The 21,144-nt window shown below is 58.4% G+C and overlaps 1 protein-coding gene across 2 annotated transcripts in view; it reads left to right on the forward strand.

Annotated features, from left to right (window-relative positions):
* Window positions 1-21,144, forward strand: part of DNAH1 (dynein axonemal heavy chain 1) — a 75,354-nt gene that overhangs the window by 40,817 nt on the left and 13,393 nt on the right. Inside the window, exons 29-54 of one of the 2 annotated variants that reach the window (XM_032868239.1) lie at window positions 70-258; window positions 527-632; window positions 1,297-1,410; window positions 1,863-2,012; window positions 3,329-3,415; window positions 3,525-3,711; window positions 6,011-6,102; window positions 6,313-6,467; window positions 7,581-7,758; window positions 8,531-8,725; window positions 8,815-8,934; window positions 9,203-9,361; window positions 9,507-9,614; window positions 10,684-10,824; window positions 10,986-11,146; window positions 11,556-11,713; window positions 12,087-12,260; window positions 13,025-13,063; window positions 15,176-15,354; window positions 16,341-16,571; window positions 17,448-17,644; window positions 18,072-18,207; window positions 19,106-19,314; window positions 19,434-19,605; window positions 20,281-20,472; window positions 20,832-20,942. In XM_032868239.1, the coding sequence (XP_032724130.1) occupies window positions 70-258; window positions 527-632; window positions 1,297-1,410; window positions 1,863-2,012; window positions 3,329-3,415; window positions 3,525-3,711; window positions 6,011-6,102; window positions 6,313-6,467; window positions 7,581-7,758; window positions 8,531-8,725; window positions 8,815-8,934; window positions 9,203-9,361; window positions 9,507-9,614; window positions 10,684-10,824; window positions 10,986-11,146; window positions 11,556-11,713; window positions 12,087-12,260; window positions 13,025-13,063; window positions 15,176-15,354; window positions 16,341-16,571; window positions 17,448-17,644; window positions 18,072-18,207; window positions 19,106-19,314; window positions 19,434-19,605; window positions 20,281-20,472; window positions 20,832-20,942 (3,940 nt within the window). The remainder of the gene's footprint in view (window positions 1-69; window positions 259-526; window positions 633-1,296; window positions 1,411-1,862; window positions 2,013-3,328; window positions 3,416-3,524; window positions 3,712-6,010; window positions 6,103-6,312; window positions 6,468-7,580; window positions 7,759-8,530; window positions 8,726-8,814; window positions 8,935-9,202; window positions 9,362-9,506; window positions 9,615-10,683; window positions 10,825-10,985; window positions 11,147-11,555; window positions 11,714-12,086; window positions 12,261-13,024; window positions 13,064-15,175; window positions 15,355-16,340; window positions 16,572-17,447; window positions 17,645-18,071; window positions 18,208-19,105; window positions 19,315-19,433; window positions 19,606-20,280; window positions 20,473-20,831; window positions 20,943-21,144) is intronic. The other variant, XM_032868240.1, reaches the window with a different exon arrangement.

The following is a 21,144-nucleotide window of genomic DNA, read 5'->3' on the forward strand; positions in this document are numbered from 1 at the left end:
AACCACTCCCTAAGTCTCCGGGAACCCTGAGGAAGGAGCGTGGTCCCTGCTTACCTCTCGCTCCTGCAGGTGCTACCTGACTCTGACCGGGGCTCTGCACCTCAAGTTTGGGGGAGCCCCAGCTGGCCCGGCTGGCACAGGGAAGACTGAGACCACCAAAGACCTGGGCAAGGCCTTGGCCATCCAGACTGTGGTGTTCAACTGCTCTGACCAGCTCGACTTCATGGCCATGGGCAAGTTCTTCAAGGGCCTGGCCAGGTGAGGATGCCCATGAGGGTGGCATGGGGCAGGGCAGGAAGGCTGATGCCACCTGAGAGGAGCCTCCTAGGATGGTGGAGGGGACAGGATGAAATAATAGGAATCAAAGTCTCGGCCCCTGGTGGGCACTGGGGTCAGGGGGTGGGAATATGACTGAGCTGGCCAAGATGGCCATTGGAGGCTTCCTCCCAGCAGAGTCACAGGGGGCCCTTGGAGGTGTCAGGTGGGCTCAGAACTCCTATCCCTGCATTGTCCTTACCGCACTTAGTGCCGGGGCCTGGGCCTGCTTCGATGAGTTCAACCGCATCGATATTGAGGTGCTCTCGGTGGTGGCACAGCAGATTACCACCATCCAGAAGGCTCAGCAACAGCGGGTGAGCATCACTTCAGCTGTCCCCAGCACGCCCATGCTGCCACAGGGTCCCCATACTGGTGGCATCAAAAGCTAGGCATTCAGGTCTTCCCTGAGCCCAACCTCTTTTGTCTCACAGGGGATGGGCAGCCCCACTCCCGCTCATGGAACTGTCCCTGAGGAACTTTTGTAGCCAGTCAGGGAGCCCCACATGCCTGTCCCACTCTGGGGGCAACTTTCAGGCCAGGCTGTGGTGGATAAAGGGATCCCTCCCACATCCTGACCCTTATGGAGAGCCCCAACCTACTGTCCTTCCTCTAGCATCATTCAGAGTGACTAGAGGTCTCTTCCTGGTGACTGGAGCTGGGAGGCTGGCAGGAGCCCAGCCCCATCCCAGTAGGGCTCTGGATCCTAGTCAGAACTGAGATTGCCCAAGTATAGGAGAATCAGTGTCAGGAATTGGGGGTAGGGTGGGGGTAGCAGGAGTTGTGTGAAGACCTCAGGGAGCCAGGACCTCGGAGGCCTCCAGTGCCCACCAGGACCCAAGGTCTTAGGCCAGATCCTGAGAGAGGAGCCCACCTTCTCTCCTATAGGGCTGAGCGGCTATAGCCAGGATAGGGCATCCGCAGGGACAAGGGGGCCCATCCAGAGAGGAGGCGGGGTGAGCCAACCCCTTCCCCCTGTAGGTGGAACGCTTCATGTTTGAAGGCATCGAGATCCCACTTGTGCCATCCTGCGCTGTGTTTATCACCATGAACCCAGGCTACGCCGGCCGCACCGAGCTGCCTGATAACCTGAAGGCGAGTGCTGGCACAGGGCAGCCCAAGAGGCTTCCCAGGGTACAGGAAAGCATGGGGCTGTGGCCTTAGACGTGCTGGAGCACTATGCAAGGGCTCTCCGGGGCCACCCTCCTGCCTGGGGTTCCTGAGATCCACCCCCCAGCCATAGAGAGGAGGCTCCAGGCTTGTCCTCAGGCTTGGGAGAAGTCAGGGGACAGGTTCAGGTCAGCACAAAGGACCAAGGACCTGTTTCTAATGGCAGAGCCGTCTAGCCATGGGGGAGGATAAGCAGCCTCGGCTATGGCGGCCGAGGTGCAGAGGGGATCCAAGCATCTGTGGGGCAGGAGGGCAGCACGTCTGCCTTCCGGCGACTGAGGACCACCAAGCACTGAGAGGTCCAGAGAGTGGGCGGGGCTCTGGGAGGGGAGGCCTGCCTCTCCATTCACAGGTCACACGGGTGCCCCGTGCCCCAGGCACTCTTCCGGCCGGTGGCCATGATGGTTCCGGATTATGCCATGATCGCGGAGATCTCCCTCTACTCCTTCGGCTTCAGCGAGGCCAGTGTGCTGGCCAAGAAGATCACAACCACCTTCAAGCTGTCTTCCGAGCAGCTCAGCTCACAGGTGAGGCCCTGCCCTCAGGTTACAGAGTGTGAGAGCCGCTGTCTGCCCTCCGTGAGCCCCATAACATAGGAATTACATCCCCACTTCTCAGCTGAGGGCTAGTTGGCTCAAGCATTGGGAAACCGAGAGCCACACAACCCAAGGCTGAGGAGCAAGTACGCTGAGTCTTATGGGGCTAGAGCAGGACAGCAACCCCCTGGCACCATGAGCCTTCCACTCAGTGTGCTGAGCCCAGCTTCTGGGGGCACCAGCCATTGGCACAGACCCCAGCCTTGCTGGCTAAGCTTCCTTGTTTGACTCCCTTCTCAGGCAGGCCCCCCTCTGCGGTGGCAGAGATGAGCCAGCTCTGGGCTTACACGCTACCAGCTTAGTTCCTCTTTCTTCATAGTTCTAGAAAAAGTCATCCTAATGGGCCTACTCTGGGTGACCTGCTCCTGCATGAACACCAATCACTGTGGCCAGGAGGAATCCAGGCTGACTTTGGCCAGCTGGGGCCCCCCAAGCCCCCGGGCTGGAGGAGATGTGGTCTGTTACTGGGAGATACAGCAGCTGCCCACACAGCACAGCCTGGATGCCCACACCTCCACATGCCTTCTTTCTCACCATCCACTTTTAAAAACACTGCCTTCCCTGTTAACTGTACCCACATGGTTCTGGAAATGCAGAACCTTAAGTGGCAAGACTAGCCCAGTCACTTCCTCCTGCTCCAAGTCCAAGACTTCCGGGAAATATGCTGGTCATGTCCAGATGTAGCTCTCATGGTCTGGCCCCATAGGGGGAAAATGATAAAAAATTTAACCATCTTCAATACATTGGCTACGTCATGGAAACAGAACCAGCAACAAAGAAGGGAAAAGCTAACAGTGGTGTGGCCAAAAGATGTTAAGAGAGAATGTTAGAAGGAAGCTCAAAGGCCCTTGGGGCCAACCCAGCTGTGGCACCCATAGGAACTCCTTCTGTCATGTTTTGAAAAAACCTAAGTACATTCCTGCCCCTGGTGCAGTGCTGGGACCACAGGACTCTGCCAGGGTCAGACCCATGTAGAGTCCTCACCCTCAGGGGCCAAGACTCAAGCAGAAGCAGGCAGGGGCTGCAGACTAGGGAGGCCGGAGAAGGGAGAGAACCCCTGGGATGGTAAGGAGAAGGTGCCTGAGGCCTACATTCGAGGGCACCTGGCTCAGGCTGAGGCTTGCCGGGGGTGTGACCTTGTAACTTCCAGCTGGGTGAGGGCCAGGTACCAGGTGGGGAGGCAGACTGTGCCAGGCAGGCCCCCCAAGGCATAGGGCCCACCTGCCCCTCCTCTGCGGCGATAACAGGATCACTATGACTTCGGGATGAGAGCTGTGAAGACTGTGATCTCGGCCGCGGGGAATCTCAAGCGAGAAAACCCCAGCATGGGTGAGGTGAGCTCCGTCCAGAGGAGTGCGGGGATCTGGGCCGTGGGAGGTCTCCAGAGGGAGCGGAGGCATGTCTGACCCAGGTCCCCTGAAGGCTCCCCCGGCTCCGCTGCAGGAGCTGATATGCCTCCGGGCCATCCGAGACGTGAATGTACCCAAGTTCCTGCAGGAGGACCTCAAGCTCTTCTCCGGGATCGTATTGGACCTGTTCCCCACCGTCAAGGAGGAGGAGACTGACTATGGCATCCTGGACAAGGCCATTCGCCAGGCCTGTGAGAACAGCAACCTTAAGGATGTGGACGGTGAGCTGCTGGCCTCTGCCCCCGCCATCCCAGAGTGGCCTCCCCGGGATCCAGGGCAGGGGTGCAGAGATGGGGCAGTGTTGCCCCAGGGTCGGTCACCCGGCCGAGTGTATGGCAGGCTGGGGCTCTCACTGAGCCGTCCCCGGAATAGGGCAGGTGACCGATGTCTAGGAGAAAGTCCTCTCGCCCACTCATGCCTGTGTCACTTGATGTGGGAGTTTTCCCACACCAACCAGTTCTCCCACACCAGTTCTCCACTGGCTGTCCCACAATTCAGCTCAGTTCTAGCACCAACCAGAAGCACAAGTCACAAGCAGTCACAAGTAGTGGGTCCCCACGTTACCCACAACTTTTCAGCAGCTTGGCTACCGACTGGAGGTTCCCACAACCTCCTCCTTAGGTTTGATCATTTGCTAGAATGGCTCACAGAACTCAGGGAAACACATTTGCTACTTATTCTGTAATAAAGAATACAAGAAAGGATACAGATGAACAGCCAGATGAAGAGATATGTGGGCTGAGGTTTGCTCCTCCCAGCACGTGGATGCGTTCATCCTCCAGGATGCTCTCCAAACCCCATTCTTGGGGGGTTTTTATGGAGCCTTCGTCATGTAGGCATGATAAATTATTATTACTATCAATTATTATCCACTTCCAGCCCCTCTCCCTCCTCTGGAGAATGGGGGAGTGAGCCTGACAATTCTAAGCATCTAACCATGGTTTGGTCTTCCTGGTGACCAGCCTGCTCCCAGAAGCCCACCACCAAGAGGTGCCTCATTAGAACAAAGGACACTCCTAGCACTCAGGAAATGACAAAGGAGCTCTGTGTCAGGAACCAGGGTCAAAGCCTAAGTGTTAGAAAAGAAGATTGTCCTAGCATTCTCTTTACAATGGTTTGAGGAGCTCTGCATCAGGAACCGGGGGCAGAGACCAACGTTCATTGTGCTGATTACTTTTCATTGGGGAAGCAGATCCTGTCACCGCCCCGAGACCCCTGCTTAGCCCCCCTCCTCTTGTGGGGAGCAGTCACAGGACCCGGGCCCCTCTTGGGCCTTGCTCCTCCCCTACAGAGGCTGTCCTTTACCCCATCCTTACCTGCCCGGGGTAGCAGTGGGGTTTGATGCCGTCACTGGGGGAAATGGTGAGCCCTGCCCCATGACACCCAACGCACGCTGTCCTCTTTTGGAACAAAGCTTGTTGCTCCCATCTTGGACTTGCCCACACTCCTCCTGGAATACACCAGGAGGTCACTGGAATAAGCCCAGTTGTCACTGGGCTAAGGAGCGTTTGGGCCTTTCTTGAACTAGCCTGTTACAAGGGCTACCACACAGATGGGAGAACCCTGGGGGATGGCACCCTCAGTCTCCCTCTGACCCTAATCCTCTTCCCTGATAGAAGCTGGGGGTCTCCATGCAGCCACTACGTGGCCGTGCCCCTTGAGCTCTGGTCTCACTGTCCCTAGCCTAGAGGACCTTTCCTCTCCTCCAGGACCCTCCCTGCCAATCCTTTGTGTGGTGGGGAGACGTTCCTCCAGGAAGTCACACCTGGCCATGTGGCCACCCTGGCTATACGGCTGCAGGGTTTGTCCCCCAAGCCCTCCCCTGTCCTTCATTCCCCATTGAACTCTGAGGCTACTTCCTGCCCACCAGGTCCCAGTGGGGTTGTTGAATGAAGCCTCAAAATCTCTCCCTCGTGGCCTTGGGCCCACTTAGCTATCACTGGGTAACTGGATCTTGTCCCATTAGCAGGGCCTCCCAGACATGCAGGGCCACAGCTCCCTCTGCCACCTCCCCAATACACTCTTGGGCCAAAGTGAGACACTCAGTCCCTACCTGTGTGGGCCTGGTGCTCTGCCTACAACGGGCAGCTAGCCCTACAGCTCTGGTCTTGATCAGTCGCAACTGCTGATGCTCCGATTCTGTCCCTGGGGTTTTGCCATGTATCAGCAGCCATTTCCTCAGGGCAGTGCTTTCTGTAGGTCTGGCAGAGGATTTGGGGGCTGGAATTGCTTCTGGGGCTTGTGACACTGAGCAGGCCCATGCCAGCTGGTCACCTGACCAACGGGTTTTAGGAAATCAATCATGGTGGAAATCATGGCCGCCATTAGCAGAGTGCTTCCTCTTTGCCCGTCCCAGTGCTCAGGGTTTCACCTGCCCCCAGGTATATTGCCAGCTGCATTTTCTAGATGAGGAGACTGAGGCTCAGGGTGACCCACCTGAGGTCGCACAGCAAGCTAGTGGCAGAGCCAGGACCCAAGCCCATGCTCTGCACCCTGAGTGCCACTGCCATGTCCCTCTAGGCTTCCTGACCAAGTGTATCCAGCTCTATGAGACCACGGTGGTACGGCATGGCCTCATGCTCGTTGGGCCCACAGGTTCTGGCAAGAGCAATGTAAGTAGAGCCAAGCCAGGCAATTCACGACCCAGATAGTGACCCGGGCGGGGGTGGTGGTGTGGGTTGGGTTCTCGGCGGGGGTCTTTGTCCCCATTTGTACCTCTGTGGCCTCTAGAATACCCTGCCTGCCCTCTGTGGCCTACAGCCCACTGCAGCCCTGTGCTCTGGGGAGCCAGGAGGCTCACTCTTGGGTGGCTGTCTCCCCAGTGTTACAGAGTCTTGGCAGCCGCCATGACGTCGCTGAAAGGACAGCCATCCATCAGTGGTGGCACATATGAGGCCGTCAGTTACTATGTGCTGAACCCCAAGTCCATCACAATGGGCCAGCTGTATGGAGAATTTGACCTGCTTACCCATGAGTGGTGAGTGGTCCCAACCTCTCTCCAGGGACCACCCTGAGCCCAGACCTCTGGGGGCTGTGAGCTATGGGCCTCCCTCCCCTAGTCCATTGGGAGTTCAGGAGCTCAGGCTCTGGAGTCCAAATGCCTGGGACTCCACTCACCACTGTACTTCCTTGCTGAGTGACCTTCCTCCCTCCCTGGCCTTGGTGCTGTCATCTGCAAAGTGGGCATAACAATGGCACCATGGTTCTGGGAAAGAGAAAATGAGCTTGACCTAGGGAAGATGTCTAGACAGTATGACACATGCCGAATTCTCAGTAAAGATTTCCTACTGTCATGGCTAGAAGTCCCTCTCAGGTCCCCCACCCCCACACGGACACGGGCATGTCAGGGAAAGTGCTCTGAGCTGGAGAAGAGCAACTAGGGGGAGACCCTCCAAACATCAGCATGTGGGAGGCTTTTCTTTCTGTTTCTCTCAGGAAGACTCCAGTCTCTGCGGAGGGTTCTGCTTCGCTCCAGGGTTCTGGAAACCCAGGGGGATGTGGGCACTGGAGTGGGACAGTCACCCATCTTTCCAAACATGACTCCGACCTGCTTCCCCATTTCTGGTGAAGGGTCTCATCCACACCCACTCCAGGCTCTTGCGTGGGTGGTTGGGGGGCCCGGGGATCAGACCAGAAAGATGTCCCCCAACCCACCACTTTCCCAGGCCTTTGGTGCCTCTGAAGCGTGAGCCTTCCTGGGTTATGTGACAGGACCTGGATACCTCTCACGACCCATCCCTTGCCTTCCTGCAAGGTCATTTTCCCCATCTCCTTTTCCTCCCATCTCCCAGAACTGGATGGACCTCCATTTCTACTGGTGCCTCCTCCCCCATTTCCTTCTTTTCCCCAGGATACCACCTTTTATCTTCCTTTAATTTAACTTTAGTGATGATTCAGCAGAGAAGGAATATAAACGCACGTTTTTATAACCCCATGCTACACCAAAAAGTCCCATTTTCCCCATTGTTGTTTTTAAATGAATGAAGATATTAAAGACCCCTGCAGAACAGGGCCAGACCGGTGGCCGGGTTTCCCTGGGTGCCGTCTGGGTTTGCTGCCTGCCCCATCTCCCTCCTCCTGGTGGCTGCAGGACAGATGGGATTTTCCCCTCCCTCATCCGGGCGGGGGCCATCGCCTCCAACACCAACAAGAAGTGGTACATGTTTGACGGGCCGGTGGACGCCGTCTGGATAGAGAACATGAACACGGTGCTGGACGACAACAAGAAGCTGTGCCTCAGTTCTGGGGAGATCATCAAGCTCACCGAGGTACACTTGCCTGTCCGTCTTCCCACCTCTCCTTGGCAGCTGAGCGGCCCCGGGGGCCACAGTATGCCATCCAGGCTCATCCTCCTCCCTCTCAGGGCCATGGCTGCCTCCCAGGGCATCCCCGAGCTCCCACACCTCAACCGTGTTGGGGGCAGCTGCCCTGGGTGGCCCTTCTGCAGCCCACATTCTGGGATGAGCTGGGCTTCTGTCTGGATGACCACCCACCGCTCTCCACTGATTCTGCCTTGTGCCTCCCAGGCCCACTTGTAGCCATGTGGGCCCAGTCTGGGTCAGACATCCTAGCAACGTGCCAGGAGTCTGGAGACAGGTGGTACACACCCGGCCCCAGGGCCACCTGCCTAGTGTGTGAGGTGCTGTTCTTAGAAAAGGAGGGCTGTCACCTGGTGTTAGAGCAGTTTGTGATAGCTACGTGGAGCTGATCCCTTGAGCCCTCCTGAGAGCTCCTGGAAGTTCTGGAGCATGGCCCACAGCTCTTCTCACATTGTTCCAGGGCTCCAGGAACCCCAGAATGTCCTGGTCCTACGCTGGCCAGAGAGCAGTCAGGAAGCTTCTGACTTCGATTCTCCTCACAGGCCCAGGGAGAGCTATGTTATCAGCTGAGGACTGAGGGCTCCTGAGGCCCCTCTATGGCCTGCCCCACAGCTTGCCTACAGTTACAGGATGGTCACCCCTTGCCCAGCGGTTCTGCAGCCCTTTTCCCAGCCCTAGGAACTGGCGGCCAGCCCACTCACGCAGTTCCTCTCCGTGCCAGGCAATGACCATGATGTTCGAGGTGCAGGACCTGGCCGTGGCCTCCCCAGCCACAGTGTCCCGCTGTGGCATGGTGTACCTGGAACCCAGCATCCTGGGGCTCATGCCTTTTGTCGAGTGCTGGCTAGGGAGGCTCCCTGCCTTATTCAAGCCCTATGAGGAGCAGTTCAAGTTTCTCTTCGTCCGCTTCCTGGAGGTGAGCAAGGCCACCGTGTGACCGGCCCAGGTGGGGCAGTGGGGCGCTGTGGCCACCAGCCACAAGAGCCAGGTGCTCGTGCCCTGTAGGGATCCATCACATTCATCCGGCACTCGGTAAGGGAGGTGATCACATCAACCAACAGCAACTTGACCCTGAGTCTCCTCAAGCTGCTAGACTGCTTCTTCAAGCCCTTCCTGCCAAAAGAGGTATAGCTCTGAGCAAGGGGGGCCGGGGCCCTGCTCCTTCCTATCCCTGCTCCCTGTGTCAGTGCACCCGAGGGCCCTGAGCCCCAAGCCCAGCTTTCTGGAAGAGCAATTCAGATTGGCTCACATGGGTCATGGGGTCACCCCAACCTGTCTGCTGCAGACACACCAGACCATGCAGCAGAGGCCCAAAGATGCCCCCCAACCCCACTTCCTTGGGCTGCTCAGCACTGTTCTGGCCTGGGCCTGATGCGGTCCCCACTGTCCCCAGGGCCTCAGGAAGATACCCCCAGAAAAGCTGAGTCGCATCCCAGAGCTGATCGAGCCCTGGTTCATCTTCTCCCTGATCTGGAGTGTGGGCGCCACAGGGGACAATGCCAGCCGCATCAGCTTCAGCCACTGGCTCAGGATCAAGATGAAGATAGAAAACGTGAGAGGCAGCAGCCCCCAGGCTGGGCTCCCAGGTCCCAGAACGCTGGGGGTTCTGGGGCCGTCCGTGGGGTCCAGGCCCTCATGGACAGGCAACCACACAAACTCCTAGGCCTCACAGCCTTGTTTTCCTCTGGTCCCTGCAGATGACCCTGCACTTCCCGGAGGAGGGGCTGGTGTTCGATTACAGGCTGGAGGATGCAGGCATCAGCAGCTCCAACGACGATGAGGATGAGGATGAGGAGGGCAAGCAGGTGAACTCAGGCCTGTGCCGAGGGGGCAAGCCCAGGAGGGCCCTCTGGGTGATGGCTGTCCTCATCGATGAATAAGGACTATGGAGAGGAGCCCATACTGATGGGCTCAGGTGGGGGATATTTGCATTAACTCGTGGATCCTCATAGACCCACAGTGTGGTTATGATTGTGCCCAATTTCCAGACAAGGAAACTGAGGCTCAGAGCAGCCACACACAGCTAGTGGGCGGCAGAGCTGGACTTGAACATGGGACTGGGAGACGTTGGCCTTCCTCCCTTCCTGACCACAAGCATTGCCTCCTCCATGTTATGTTGATGCTGAACCCAGGGATGGCTGCTGCAGTTCTACTTAAAAGTCCCATTTTCCTAGGGGTTGTGTGCCCTTAGGCTGAACAACAAGCCCTCCTGGCCTGCCGTGGTGTCCCATCCCTCCTATCAGCCAGCGAAGGCTCCGGGAGTCTACTGTGCTTCCAGGGTCAGGACCCCACCCCAGGACAAGGAGGGGGCATGGAGATGTCTACAGGGACAGCCACTATGCGTGCTCCTGCTGGGGGTCGCACAGAGCACATTTGAGTCTAACGGTCAGAACTGTCCCCAGTGTAACCTGTGGTTTGACCCTAGCGAGCCCCCTCATCAAGGAAGGTCTGCAAGCTGGGTCAAGTCTGTGGGGGAAAGAATTTATGCAGGCAGGGATGGTGGGGGGCAGCCAGGCTGGAGCATCTCTCTGTATCCCAGTGATGCCAACACCTGTGGTTCTGGCCCCCACACCCTCGGGGAGCCCGAAACTAAACAGCAAAGGTCTTTGACTGCTGGGCTCTCCAACTGCCAGAACATCTCCCTGACACCGAGACCTCGCAGTCCCTAGGAAGCCCCACAACTCCCAGTGGTTTGTTTTCCCCACCCTGAGCAGAGAGGGGGGCACAGGGCTTCCTGCTTCAGTCCCGAGCTGCCCCTCGCCTGGGCTCTGTTGCCATGGCCTAGCAGTGAATTCCCTTGTCCTCCTGGTGCGCTTGGCCAGAGCGGGGTGAGGCTGGGTTCCAGGCCCAACCCGGAGCGGCCTGTGCTTGCAGGTGGCCTGGGTGAAGTGGATGGACTCCTCGACTCCATTTACCATGATGCCGGATACCAGCTACTGCAACATCATCGTGCCTACCATGGACACAGTACAGATGTCCTACCTGCTGGACATGCTCCTCATCAACCACAAGCCCGTGAGCGCCCCTGCTGTGCCCTGCTCCTCCCACACCCAGGCCCAAGCTGGGAGGTGGCTGGCCTCCCACATGGACAGCCGGGGCGTGTGTGGGTGGGGGGGCGCTCCTGCCCTGCACCAGACCCGGTGAGAGTCTTGAACGAGTGATCCCTGTTCTCCCAGGTGCTGTGCATCGGGCCGACAGGCACAGGCAAGACGCTCACCATCTCCGACAAGCTCCTCAAGAACCTGCCGCCGGAGTATGTCAGCCACTTCCTCACCTTCTCAGCCCGCACGTCGGCCAACCAGACCCAGGACCTCATCGACAGCAAGCTGGACAAGAGGCAGGCACCGCCTTCCTCGTTCTGCTGCTATGTGTCCTCCCAGCCTGGTTCAACCAGCCGTTTTCCCAACTCCTCACCCAGTTATGCTCTTGGGTTTGCCAAAAACTTACTAGTGGGCCCCGGGTGCTCTTACAGACTGGTCTGGAGACCCATCCATCAGGAATCCCTGAGCCCGGCTGTGGGTGTTTGTCCTGGGCTCGGTACGCGGGTGGGGCTTGATATCCGCCTGCTGAGCCCAGACTCCAGGCAGCCGAGTGTGATGTCCCAGGATGTTCAGTCTGGGACAAGGGGCTGCTCAAGAGGGCTAACAATTCAGAGAGAGCTGAAGGCAGTTGCCATCTTGCCAGCCCTGGATTCCCAGCAGACCTGGTGCCAATGCGGGCCGGGCTTACGAAGCCCCTCCCCACAGGCGAAAAGGTGTGTATGGGCCACCCCTGGGGCGCAACTTCATCTTCTTCATTGATGACCTGAATATGCCAGCCTTGGAGACCTATGGCGCCCAGCCACCCATTGAGCTGTTGCGCCAGTGGATGGACCACGGCGGCTGGTATGACCGCAAGGTCATTGGTGAGTGCCGGCCGGCCTGGGCCAACAGGGGGTTGGGAGGGAGGTGTGGGCTGGATGTGCTGGGCAGGACAGGGTGCCTCCTCCGTTAGGCAGGGTAGGCACAGGGCCTACTGCTCACAGTACTTTTAGAGGGTCCCCAGAAATGTTTTGATTTCTTTTAAAATCACTGGGAAAATGAACTTTTAAGGGTCAAAGAACACTGTTAATTTATAATGTTATTATATCTGTCTATATTCCAATACTGTTATAAGTGATCATTTTTAATGATTTTAGAGAGGAGGAGGCCCTTGAAGGCCAAGTGCCTAGGGCCCACAAAAAGTCATTACTTTAGCTCTGGGCCCGGCTCCCTCCTGACTTCCTGCCTCCACTCCAGGAGCCTTCAAGCAGCTGGTGGACATCAATTTTGTCTGTGCCATGGGCCCCCCGGGAGGAGGCAGGAATGCCATCACCCCACGGCTGACACGCCACTTCAACTACCTGTCCTTTGCCGAGATGGACGAGGTCAGCAAGAAGCGCATCTTCTCTACCATCCTGGGCAGTTGGATGGGTGAGCACCGGGTGGAAGTCGGGGGGGTCCTGGGCAAAGGCAGAAGCCCAGGCTGGGTAAGCTACTTCTAGGACACCTGGGCAGCTCCTGGAAGGGGTGGAGTGGCTGAGGCAGTGACCTCAGTCCTGGCTTCACCCTTTACTCAGCTGTGTTACCTTTGGCAAATTCATGAACCTCTCTGAGCCTCAGTTTCTCCATCTGTATAATGGGTGGTGATATTAGTGCCCGCCCTCCCAAGTTGTGAAGGTTAAATAAGACACTGGATGTAGCATCTAGCATGAAGCCTAGCACATGGTGATTGCTGAATATACGATTTATACATGTGTACACTTGTGTCTTCACCTGCATAAGTACACACATGTATGTTAGTATTTACCCAGAAAAGCTGGCAGGAAGATGTTACTTTTATAAATCAGGAAAAACCACCAAGATAGAATAGACAGCGTGGCTCTGACCTTCCACTCCATCAGGATGCAGTCTTCCCCCACTAGCCCACCTCCTGTCTAAGATACATTCTGACCTTGAACTCCCCTTGGCACTGTGCCAGGTGGTGGGTGATGAGAGTCAGGCCTCCATTCCTCTGGCCTGGCCTGCCCTGCCACCGGTGGTGATAGGCCCAGCGAGGGGTGGGGACCACATTGTTCTGAGGAAGGGGGCTGCTGGGGGGATGCTCTGGGAGCGGCTCAGCCTGGCCCAGCTGGCCAAGACGTGCAGCAGGAGACCCACCTAACTCTGAGCCCCACGTCTCTCCCTCAACCCTCTAGATGGACTCCTCGGGGAGAGAAGTTACCGGGAGCCCGTGCGTAAGTGCCGGCCTGGAGCAGGGCCTGGATGGGGTGGGCTGCTGGTTCCTGGAGCCCAAGGTGGGGGTGGCTGGGGCTGGGTCCCAGGGGCCACAGAGAGCCATCGTCTGGTTCTCTGGAGCAAATGCCTTCACAGGCTCGTTCAACCATTCACATAACAGTCAGCCCTGTAGTGCCTGGAATGTCCAGGCATTGTCCCGCCCACAGTAAAAACAAGGTAAACGTGAGCTGAATGAATGAATAAAGCAAGCCAACCAACTCCTGCCCTGTGCAGAAGAGCAGAGGCTCTCAGGAGGCTGGCCCTCTCGGAGGAGCAGGCATCTCTGGTGTGGCAGCCCTGCACAGGGCAGATCTGGCGGTCACTGAAGGAGGGTAACGGACTGTGTCAGACCTCCAGCCCTGCCGCACGTCCCACCCTTCCTGTTACCTCAGCTGAAGGAGGCCGTTGGAAGACAGCACCCTCCCAAGGCTTCCATGTCCCCCACATCCCTGTACCCAGGCCACCGTTGGTCCTGTCGTTTCTCCTGTTGCTGGGAATGGACGGTTCTTCTCTGGGGCTCAGCCAAAGAGCCCTTCTCGTAAACCTGAATCCCACCCCAGACTGTCTGCTGGAGAGCGTGGTTCCACCTCCCAGCACACAGCATAAGCACACGTGTGTGTGTGGCCCATCCTCACCAGGCCATTCCATCAGCAAGCAGACGCATCCGGATGTCCCCCATGTTAACGACAAAACACAAAAGAGTCGCTTTGGGCCCCCCACCCCCATCCCAGCTGTCTCTCCAGTTCTCTGCTCGTGCAGATGGCACAACTCAAGAGCATTGTCTCTTCAGCCGGCATCAGCCACCATTCCCACTTTCCCTCGGGACCTCAACAGTCCCTGGAGAGTGCCCTTGTCCCCAGTGGGTCTCAGGGGGCCTGACCAACCATTATTAGCTCTCTCAGTCTCACGTTCCCGGGCTTCACTGTTGCTGGAGGGCAGCCCCTCCTCTCAGGTCAGGTCCACTGCCCCATCCCCATGCCCTCACCACACCCCCAGCCTCCCATCCTGCCCTTTAGCCATCTCGGCCTGAGGGACCCATCCATGCGTTCACTGGGATCACACTCTTCCTCTCCTCAACTGCAGGCAAGGGCCCACGTCCCAGTGGTGACAGGCAGAGCCATCCCTGCCCCTCATAACCTCTCGACTCTCACCTGCCCCTCACCCGTCCTTAACACCCCAGGCCTCGGCATGCCTGCTACGGTTCCGGGCCTGCCCTCCCTTCTCCAGCTGTCTGCTCGAGCGTCCCTCCTCACACAGCCTCCCTCAGCACTATGTCAAATGCCCCCAACCCCAGCTCGCCAGACACTACTCTTTTTTTTTTTTTTTTTAGAGATTTTATTTATTTATTTGACAGAGATCACAAGTAGACAGAGAGGCAGGCAGAGAGAGAAGCAGGCTCCCTGCTGAGCAGAGAGTCTGATGCGGGGCTCAATCCCAGGACCCTGAGGTCATGACCAGAGCTGAAGGCAGAGGCTTTAACCCACTGAGCCACCCAGGCGCCCTGGGATACTACTGTCTTGCAGCCGGCCTTTGCAAGGCCCACCGCTGTCCGCCCAGCCACAGAGCCCCGCAGGGTGGCAGCTGGAGGGGGAAGAGTGTGTCTGTGGGGACCACCCTCTGTGCCCAGGACCAAGAACAGTGCCTGGGTTGACTAACGGATAAGCCCTCCTGCCCCTTTACTCATTTCTCACTCCCTCTGCCTCAAGTTCCCACGGCCTCACAGGGCAAGGCAGCAAGGGACCCGCCCCGCACTGACCACATTAGTATCCCCCTGGTCCCACGGGTGTGCCCCAGTGAACAACAGCGTGTGCCGGAAATGAGGCCGTGGGCAGGTGGGTGGGGAGCTCAGAGCAAGAAATTCTTCACCCCGGGCTGGGGGCACCACATCAGCAAGAGCTTGTGGTGGAGCTGGCATTCCAGAGGGGCTGAAGGCTGGGTGGAACCCAAGCCCGCAGGCTGGGGACAGGGCACCCAGGGGAGAACACAGCCCTGGCAAAGGGGGTTAGCATCCATGGAGGCTGTATGGGGGGCACCCGCCTGTGGGACTCAGGCCCACTCTCCTGTTCCCACAGCTGGGGCCCCCGCCATCGCCCACTTCACGAGTCCCCTCGTGGAAGCCACCATCATGGTGTACTCCACCATCACCTCCCAGCTGCTGCCCACCCCGGCCAAGTCCCACTACACCTTCAACCTGAGGGACCTCTCCAAGGTCTTCCAGGGCATGCTCATGGCCGACCCGGCTAAGGTCGAGGTGAGGACCTGGCAGGCTCCCTTCCCAGTGTCCAGGGAGCAGAGCCTACAGTGCCTCCACTGTCCTCTCCAGCCCTTTGGTCTTTAACCTTACTGCTGCTGCAGCACTGCCCAGCCTTGATCTGGCCAGGCCCTGAGTGGCACCGGGGGCAGGCTGGGCTCCAGGCCCCCTGCTTTCCTACAGCTGAGCCCCGTCTTGCAGCTCAGATCCATGCCTAGGATGGCAGTGGTGATGGGGATCCCACAGAAAGATCTAGGGAGCACAAGGGAGAGAGAGAGGGTTCCTGGTGAGGCCCTGTGTAGGAGATTTGGGAGGTAGAGTGAGGGGGATACACTCGAGGAACCAGATGCCCAGGTGGATGGAGCAGGACGGCAGCAGGGAGCGGGCTCTCAGGGTGATGGCGGGGGGCTGGGGCTGTCAGCTGTGGAAGCCATAGCGTCCTGAAGATGATGGGAGCCATGGAGGGGTGTGGGGGACAGATTTGCCCTTGGAATGGGGGCTGGATGGGTCAGTATGTGTAGAGCCTGGGGCCAGGGATACTTGGTGAATGGAATAGGCGCTACCCCTGGCCTTGCCAAACTATAGCCCAAAAGGTAGAGAGAAGGGCCTGGGGGCTTCCTGAGGGCCATCCATTCATTGTGGGGGTGAGGGAGGGGAGAGGCAGGATGGAGGCGGCAGCAAACACAGAGATGGGAGCAGAGCCAGAGGGCCTTGCTGAGTGGCTGGAGGCTGTGGGTCAGGGTGTTGGGAAGGTGTAAGGAGAAGCAGGCATTCCTCCCAGGCCTGGGGTTTGAGCTGCTGCAGGGGCCCTGAGAGGGGCGATGCTGATGACCAGCTAAGGCAGCAGGGTCCCAGCAGGCACTTGGCCAGTGGGGTGTGGGGCCGGGGGAGGGGAGGTGTGGGCGGTGCAGCGTGGGACGGGATCTCGGGGGGACGGGATCTCGGGGGGACGACGGGCCGTGCTGACTGACGCGGGCTGGCTGCAGGACAAGGTGCGGCTGCTGCGGCTCTGGTACCACGAGAGCTGCCGCGTGTTCCGCGACCGCCTGGTGAGCGATGAGGACCGCAGCTGGTTCGACAAACTACTGGAGAGCCGCATGGAGCAGTGGGGAGTGACCTTCGCCGAGGTGTGTCCCTTCCAGCCCATCCTCTATGGGGACTTCATGTCGCCAGGCTCTGACGTCAAGTCCTACGAGCTCATCACCAGCGAGAAGAAGGTGAGGGGCCCCTTTGCTCTGCCCGCCAGGGCCTGGGCCCTCCGCAGCACCGCAAACAGACCAGCATGCTGTGACCAGAGGGTCAGGGCTCTGACTTCGAAGGCCAGCCCTTGCCTCCCTAGGTCCCATTTCCTCTCCTGTCAGAAGGGGCAGCAGGCCCTGCTTGGTCTGCCTCAGAGGACAAACCTGGGCTTCGTCAGGGACAGGTTCTGTAAACGTGGGCGTGCTCGCCTGTTGGAGGGTCTCTCATCCCACCCCCCAGAGGGGCAGCAGAGTCTGAGGGCACAGGTCTGAGTCGGGACCCCAGGGAGACATGGAAGAGACCTTGTCAGAGGCCTCAGAGCTGTGTGGCTGGAGGGGGCCTCCTGATGTTTTCCCTGCACACGCATCCGCTCCTCATTCCCAGGAGCTCTCATGAGCTCTCATGTGCTTCAGCACAGCCGGTGAGGCCAATAGGAAACAGACAAGGCTCTGGCCCCGCTCCTTAGGCCTCTGTGTATCCCAAAGGTCTGGCCTCCTCTAGGTCTGACTTCTGAACAGGTCTGGCTCCCTGTTCCCTGACACTCAGGTGTTGTTGCTACAGGCAGTGGGGCAGGGTCCAGGCTGGGCTGGATACAACCCCATCCCAGTGTGGCATCCTAGGAAGTGGTCGGTACTTCAGGCCCAGGTCACTGTCAGTTGGGGTGGATGTTTGGCAGGATGGCTGGGACTGAGGGTAGGGAGGCCCACAGTTGGGGGGGTCAGGTGCATGGGGCCAAACCCTCCTGAGACTTCCAGAGGAGCAGGGCTGGCCGTGGGAGGGGGTGTGTTCTGTCGGGGTCCTAGTGCCTGGAGACGGAGAGTCAACCCAGATCTCCCCATCCGCCCTGGCCCCAGATGATGCAGGTGATTGAGGAGTACATGGAAGATTACAACCAGGTCAACACAGCCAAGCTGAGGCTGGTCCTCTTCATGGACGCCATGAGCCACATCTGCCGGATCAGCCGCACCCTGCGCCAGGCACTAGGCAACGCACTCCTGCTGGGTGTGGGTGGCAGCGGCCGCAGCTCCCTCACACGGCTGGCCTCGCACATGTGAGGGCTCCGGGAGTGCTGGGCAGCGGATGGCCACAGCTAGGGTTTCTGGGGTCACCCCGATTGAGGGCTTCTGAATGCACTGGGCAGGGGACCTAGGCTCCAGGGAGAGGCAGCAGCAGTGCCCTGTGGTGCTGCAGGGAAGGGAGGTGTGGCGGCAGACATCCAGGAGGGATTCCTAGATGTGGCGGCCACGGCCTCCTCTTGGTTTCAGAGCTGGGAGGATGGAAGCGAAGGCTGTTCCAGGCCACGGAACAGCTTAGGCAGAGGTCTGGAGGCAAGAGAGCAGGTTCAGTGCCTGGAGCATCTGCAGATGTGCCCAGGATGGGAGCCAGAACTCCAGATGGCTGGGGTGGGGGGTGGGCACCCACCACTCAGCACTTGGCCTCAAGCTCAAGCATACCTCCAGCCAAACTCCTGTCTTCAGGGCCGAGTACGAATGCTTCCAGATTGAGCTGTCCAAGAACTATGGCATGACCGAGTGGCGTGAAGATGTCAAGAAGATCTTGCTCAAGGCTGGCCTGCATAGCCTGCCCATCACTTTCCTGTTCTCTGACACTCAGGTGCCACTACCACAGACAGAGGGCAGGGTCCAGGGTGGGCTGGATACAACCCCATCCCTGTGTGGCATCCTAGAAAGTGGTCGGTCCTTCAGGCCCAGGTCACTCTTAGGTGGAGTGGATGTTTGCTGGGATGGCTGGGACTGGCGATGGGGGGCCCACAGTTGGGTGGGTCAGGTGCATGGGGCCAAACAAACCCAGCCTGTCCGAGCTAGGGGGGCATAGGTCAGCCCTATACCCCAAGGGAAAAGGAGGCCCCTGGCACCATGGCTGATCACAAGTGGCACCATACTCACTGGCCAGTCCCACCTCAAGGACCACAGCACTGTGCCTATGGCGGACCTCTTGAGGGCTGCTCCCTCTAGAGCTCCCTAGGGAGGAGGCCTGTCCCTGGGTCTCCAAAAAAAACTGAGGTGATGGCTCTGGGGTCTCAAAGCAAAGAGAGCAGTGCCTAAAGCTGCTTGCTGGTGGGAACTGGCCCGAGATGGAAGCCCTGGAACGGGTCCCACTCTGTGCAGGGTGCCCTCTGTTCCCAGCCCTACCTCTACCCCCAGGGTCCCCTCATGCAGTCTGGCAAGGACCTATTTCTGCCTGTGGCCTGGTTTCCTCCTGTGAGGAAACTGAGGCATGGGGAGGCCTGGAAAGGGAGAGTAAGGTGTCCTGTCTCCCACCCAGGACCCAGGGCCCTTCCACAGCCCCATGTTGATGTTCAGAGTCTCTGCTGTAGGGCAGGCCTGAGTATGAGTCTTAGACCATGACTTGCAAGGTCACTTGTATGCCCCTGAGCTTCTCTGAGCCTCAGTGGTATGGTCTGTAAAATGGGGCTGCTGTGAAGGTCCTGGAGACCAACACCCAGGGGCCATCATCAAGGCTTAGCTTTTGTACTCTCATCTCTCCCCAGATCAAGAACGAGTCTTTCCTCGAGGACATCAACAATGTTTTGAACTCGGGCGACATTCCCAATCTCTATAGCGCAGATGAGCAGGACCAGATTGTCAACACCATGCGGCCCTACATCCAGGAGCAGGGCCTGCAGCCCACCAAAGCCAATCTTATGGCCACCTACACTGGGCGTGTACGCAGCAATATCCACGTGGTTCTGTGTATGAGGTACGGGCCCCCTGGTGGCCACATAGGGATGGCACTTGGGTCTGCCACGAGGAGGGCCCTGGGCTCTGGAGGGTCCTGCGGTGGAAGTCAGTGCCTCATTTGGCCTCCTGGTCCCCCAGCCCCATCGGAGAGGTCTTCCGAGCTCGCTTGAGGCAGTTCCCCTCCCTTGTCAACTGCTGTACCATTGACTGGTTTAACGAGTGGCCGGCAGAGGCGCTGGAGTCTGTGGCCACCATGTTCCTGAATGAGATCCCAGACCTGGAAGCCACCTCTGAAGTCATTAGAGGACTGGTAGGTGTCTTGGTGAGGAGCAGGCTGTCAGGGGGGGCTATTTGGGTTTGGACTTACTGTCACAGGAGCCTGCGTGAGAGTCCCAGGCCCAACACTGATGGGCTTTGGAGCAGAACTTGACCTATCCTAAGCCTGTTTCCTCATCTGTATCATGGGAGTGCTGCAAGGTTGTCATGGTGACATACAAAGACCACAGATGGGGGGGCTAGATTTGTCTGGTCCAACCTGAGAGAGTAATGGTCACCTGCGAGCCAAGAACTAGAGTAAAATCTGTTTCCCTCCTCAGCTATGTTGAGGCCTTGGGCCCTCTGTTCACCCCAAGTTCCCGCCTTAGGACTCTCAGAGTGAGGCAGTTTAGGAGCTGTGATGAGGGCAACAGGCCAAGATCTGGGAGACACCTGGGTCCATGTTCAAAGGCAGCTCTGCCCTTGACAGTTGTGTGAACTTAAACGAGCCCCTTGACTTCTCTGGGTCGTGAGTTTTTCTTTTGCAGAATAGGTGACCTTGACCTGGAGGTTATGAGGCTCTTAGGAGACAGCGCGTGTGAGAAGCATTGAGGTTCCTACATGTGGTCTCCTCCTTGGGACCAGGCTGCAGTGGCTTCAAGGGCACCATGGTGCCGGGTCTCTGCTGGGACCTCTACGAGGCTGGCATCAGTGGTCTCCCACCCCACAGATTCAGGTTTGTGTCTACATCCACCAGTCAGTGGCCAAGAAGTGTGTTGAGTACCTGGCTGAGCTGGCCCGTCACAACTACGTGACCCCCAAGAGCTACCTGGAGCTGCTTCATATTTTCTCCATCCTCATTGGGCAGAAGAAACAGGAGCTGAAAACTGCCAAGAACCGCATGAAGAGTGGCCTTGACAAGGTGGGCCAGAGTGGGGCTTGGTGGGCAGTGGCTGAAGCAGCCTGTGGTTCTGCCTGCTCCGGCTTACCCTGGCCTGGGCAGGCCCAGACCGCCCTCTCATTCGGCGGCCTGCAGTGTTTAAATGGGTAGCTTCCTCCCTAACCAAATGAGCAAGGGCAAGGCCAAAGCAGGTCACCCCACAGATTTTTAGAGGACATCTTGCTTCCTCTAGGGCTTACTGGGCAACCAGCCACAGCCTCTCACTCATGAATGAGGGCCGGGCAGCCCTGCAGGACCCTCTCCCCAGCCACTTCCACGCCCGGCTCTCTTTCTGGTACCCTGTCACCCCTGACTTCCTCTCTGTGCCCCCCATCCGCCAGCTGCTTCGTACTTCAGAGGACGTAGCCAAGATGCAGGAGGAGCTGGAGATGATGCGCCCCCTGCTGGAAGAGGCTGCCAAGGACACCATGCTCACCATGGAGCAGATCAAGGTGGGGGTGCTCCCTGGGCCTCTTCCCTGATGTCTGACCACGTCTCAGGAGGCTCGGGGTCCCCATGCAACCACGAGATCACTGGCTGCCTGACCTCTGCAGCTGCTTAGCTCCTCAATGCCTGTTTTCCTCAGTTGGTCGTCATTTGTTCATTCAGCGAGAGTTTGCCGGGAATCTATTCTGTGCCAGGCCCTGCGCCGGG

Source organism: Lontra canadensis, unplaced genomic scaffold (assembly GCF_010015895.1).
Source record: "Lontra canadensis isolate GAN:19392208 unplaced genomic scaffold, GSC_riverotter_1.0 scaffold35, whole genome shotgun sequence".
Classification (NCBI taxonomy): Eukaryota; Metazoa; Chordata; class Mammalia; order Carnivora; family Mustelidae; genus Lontra; species Lontra canadensis.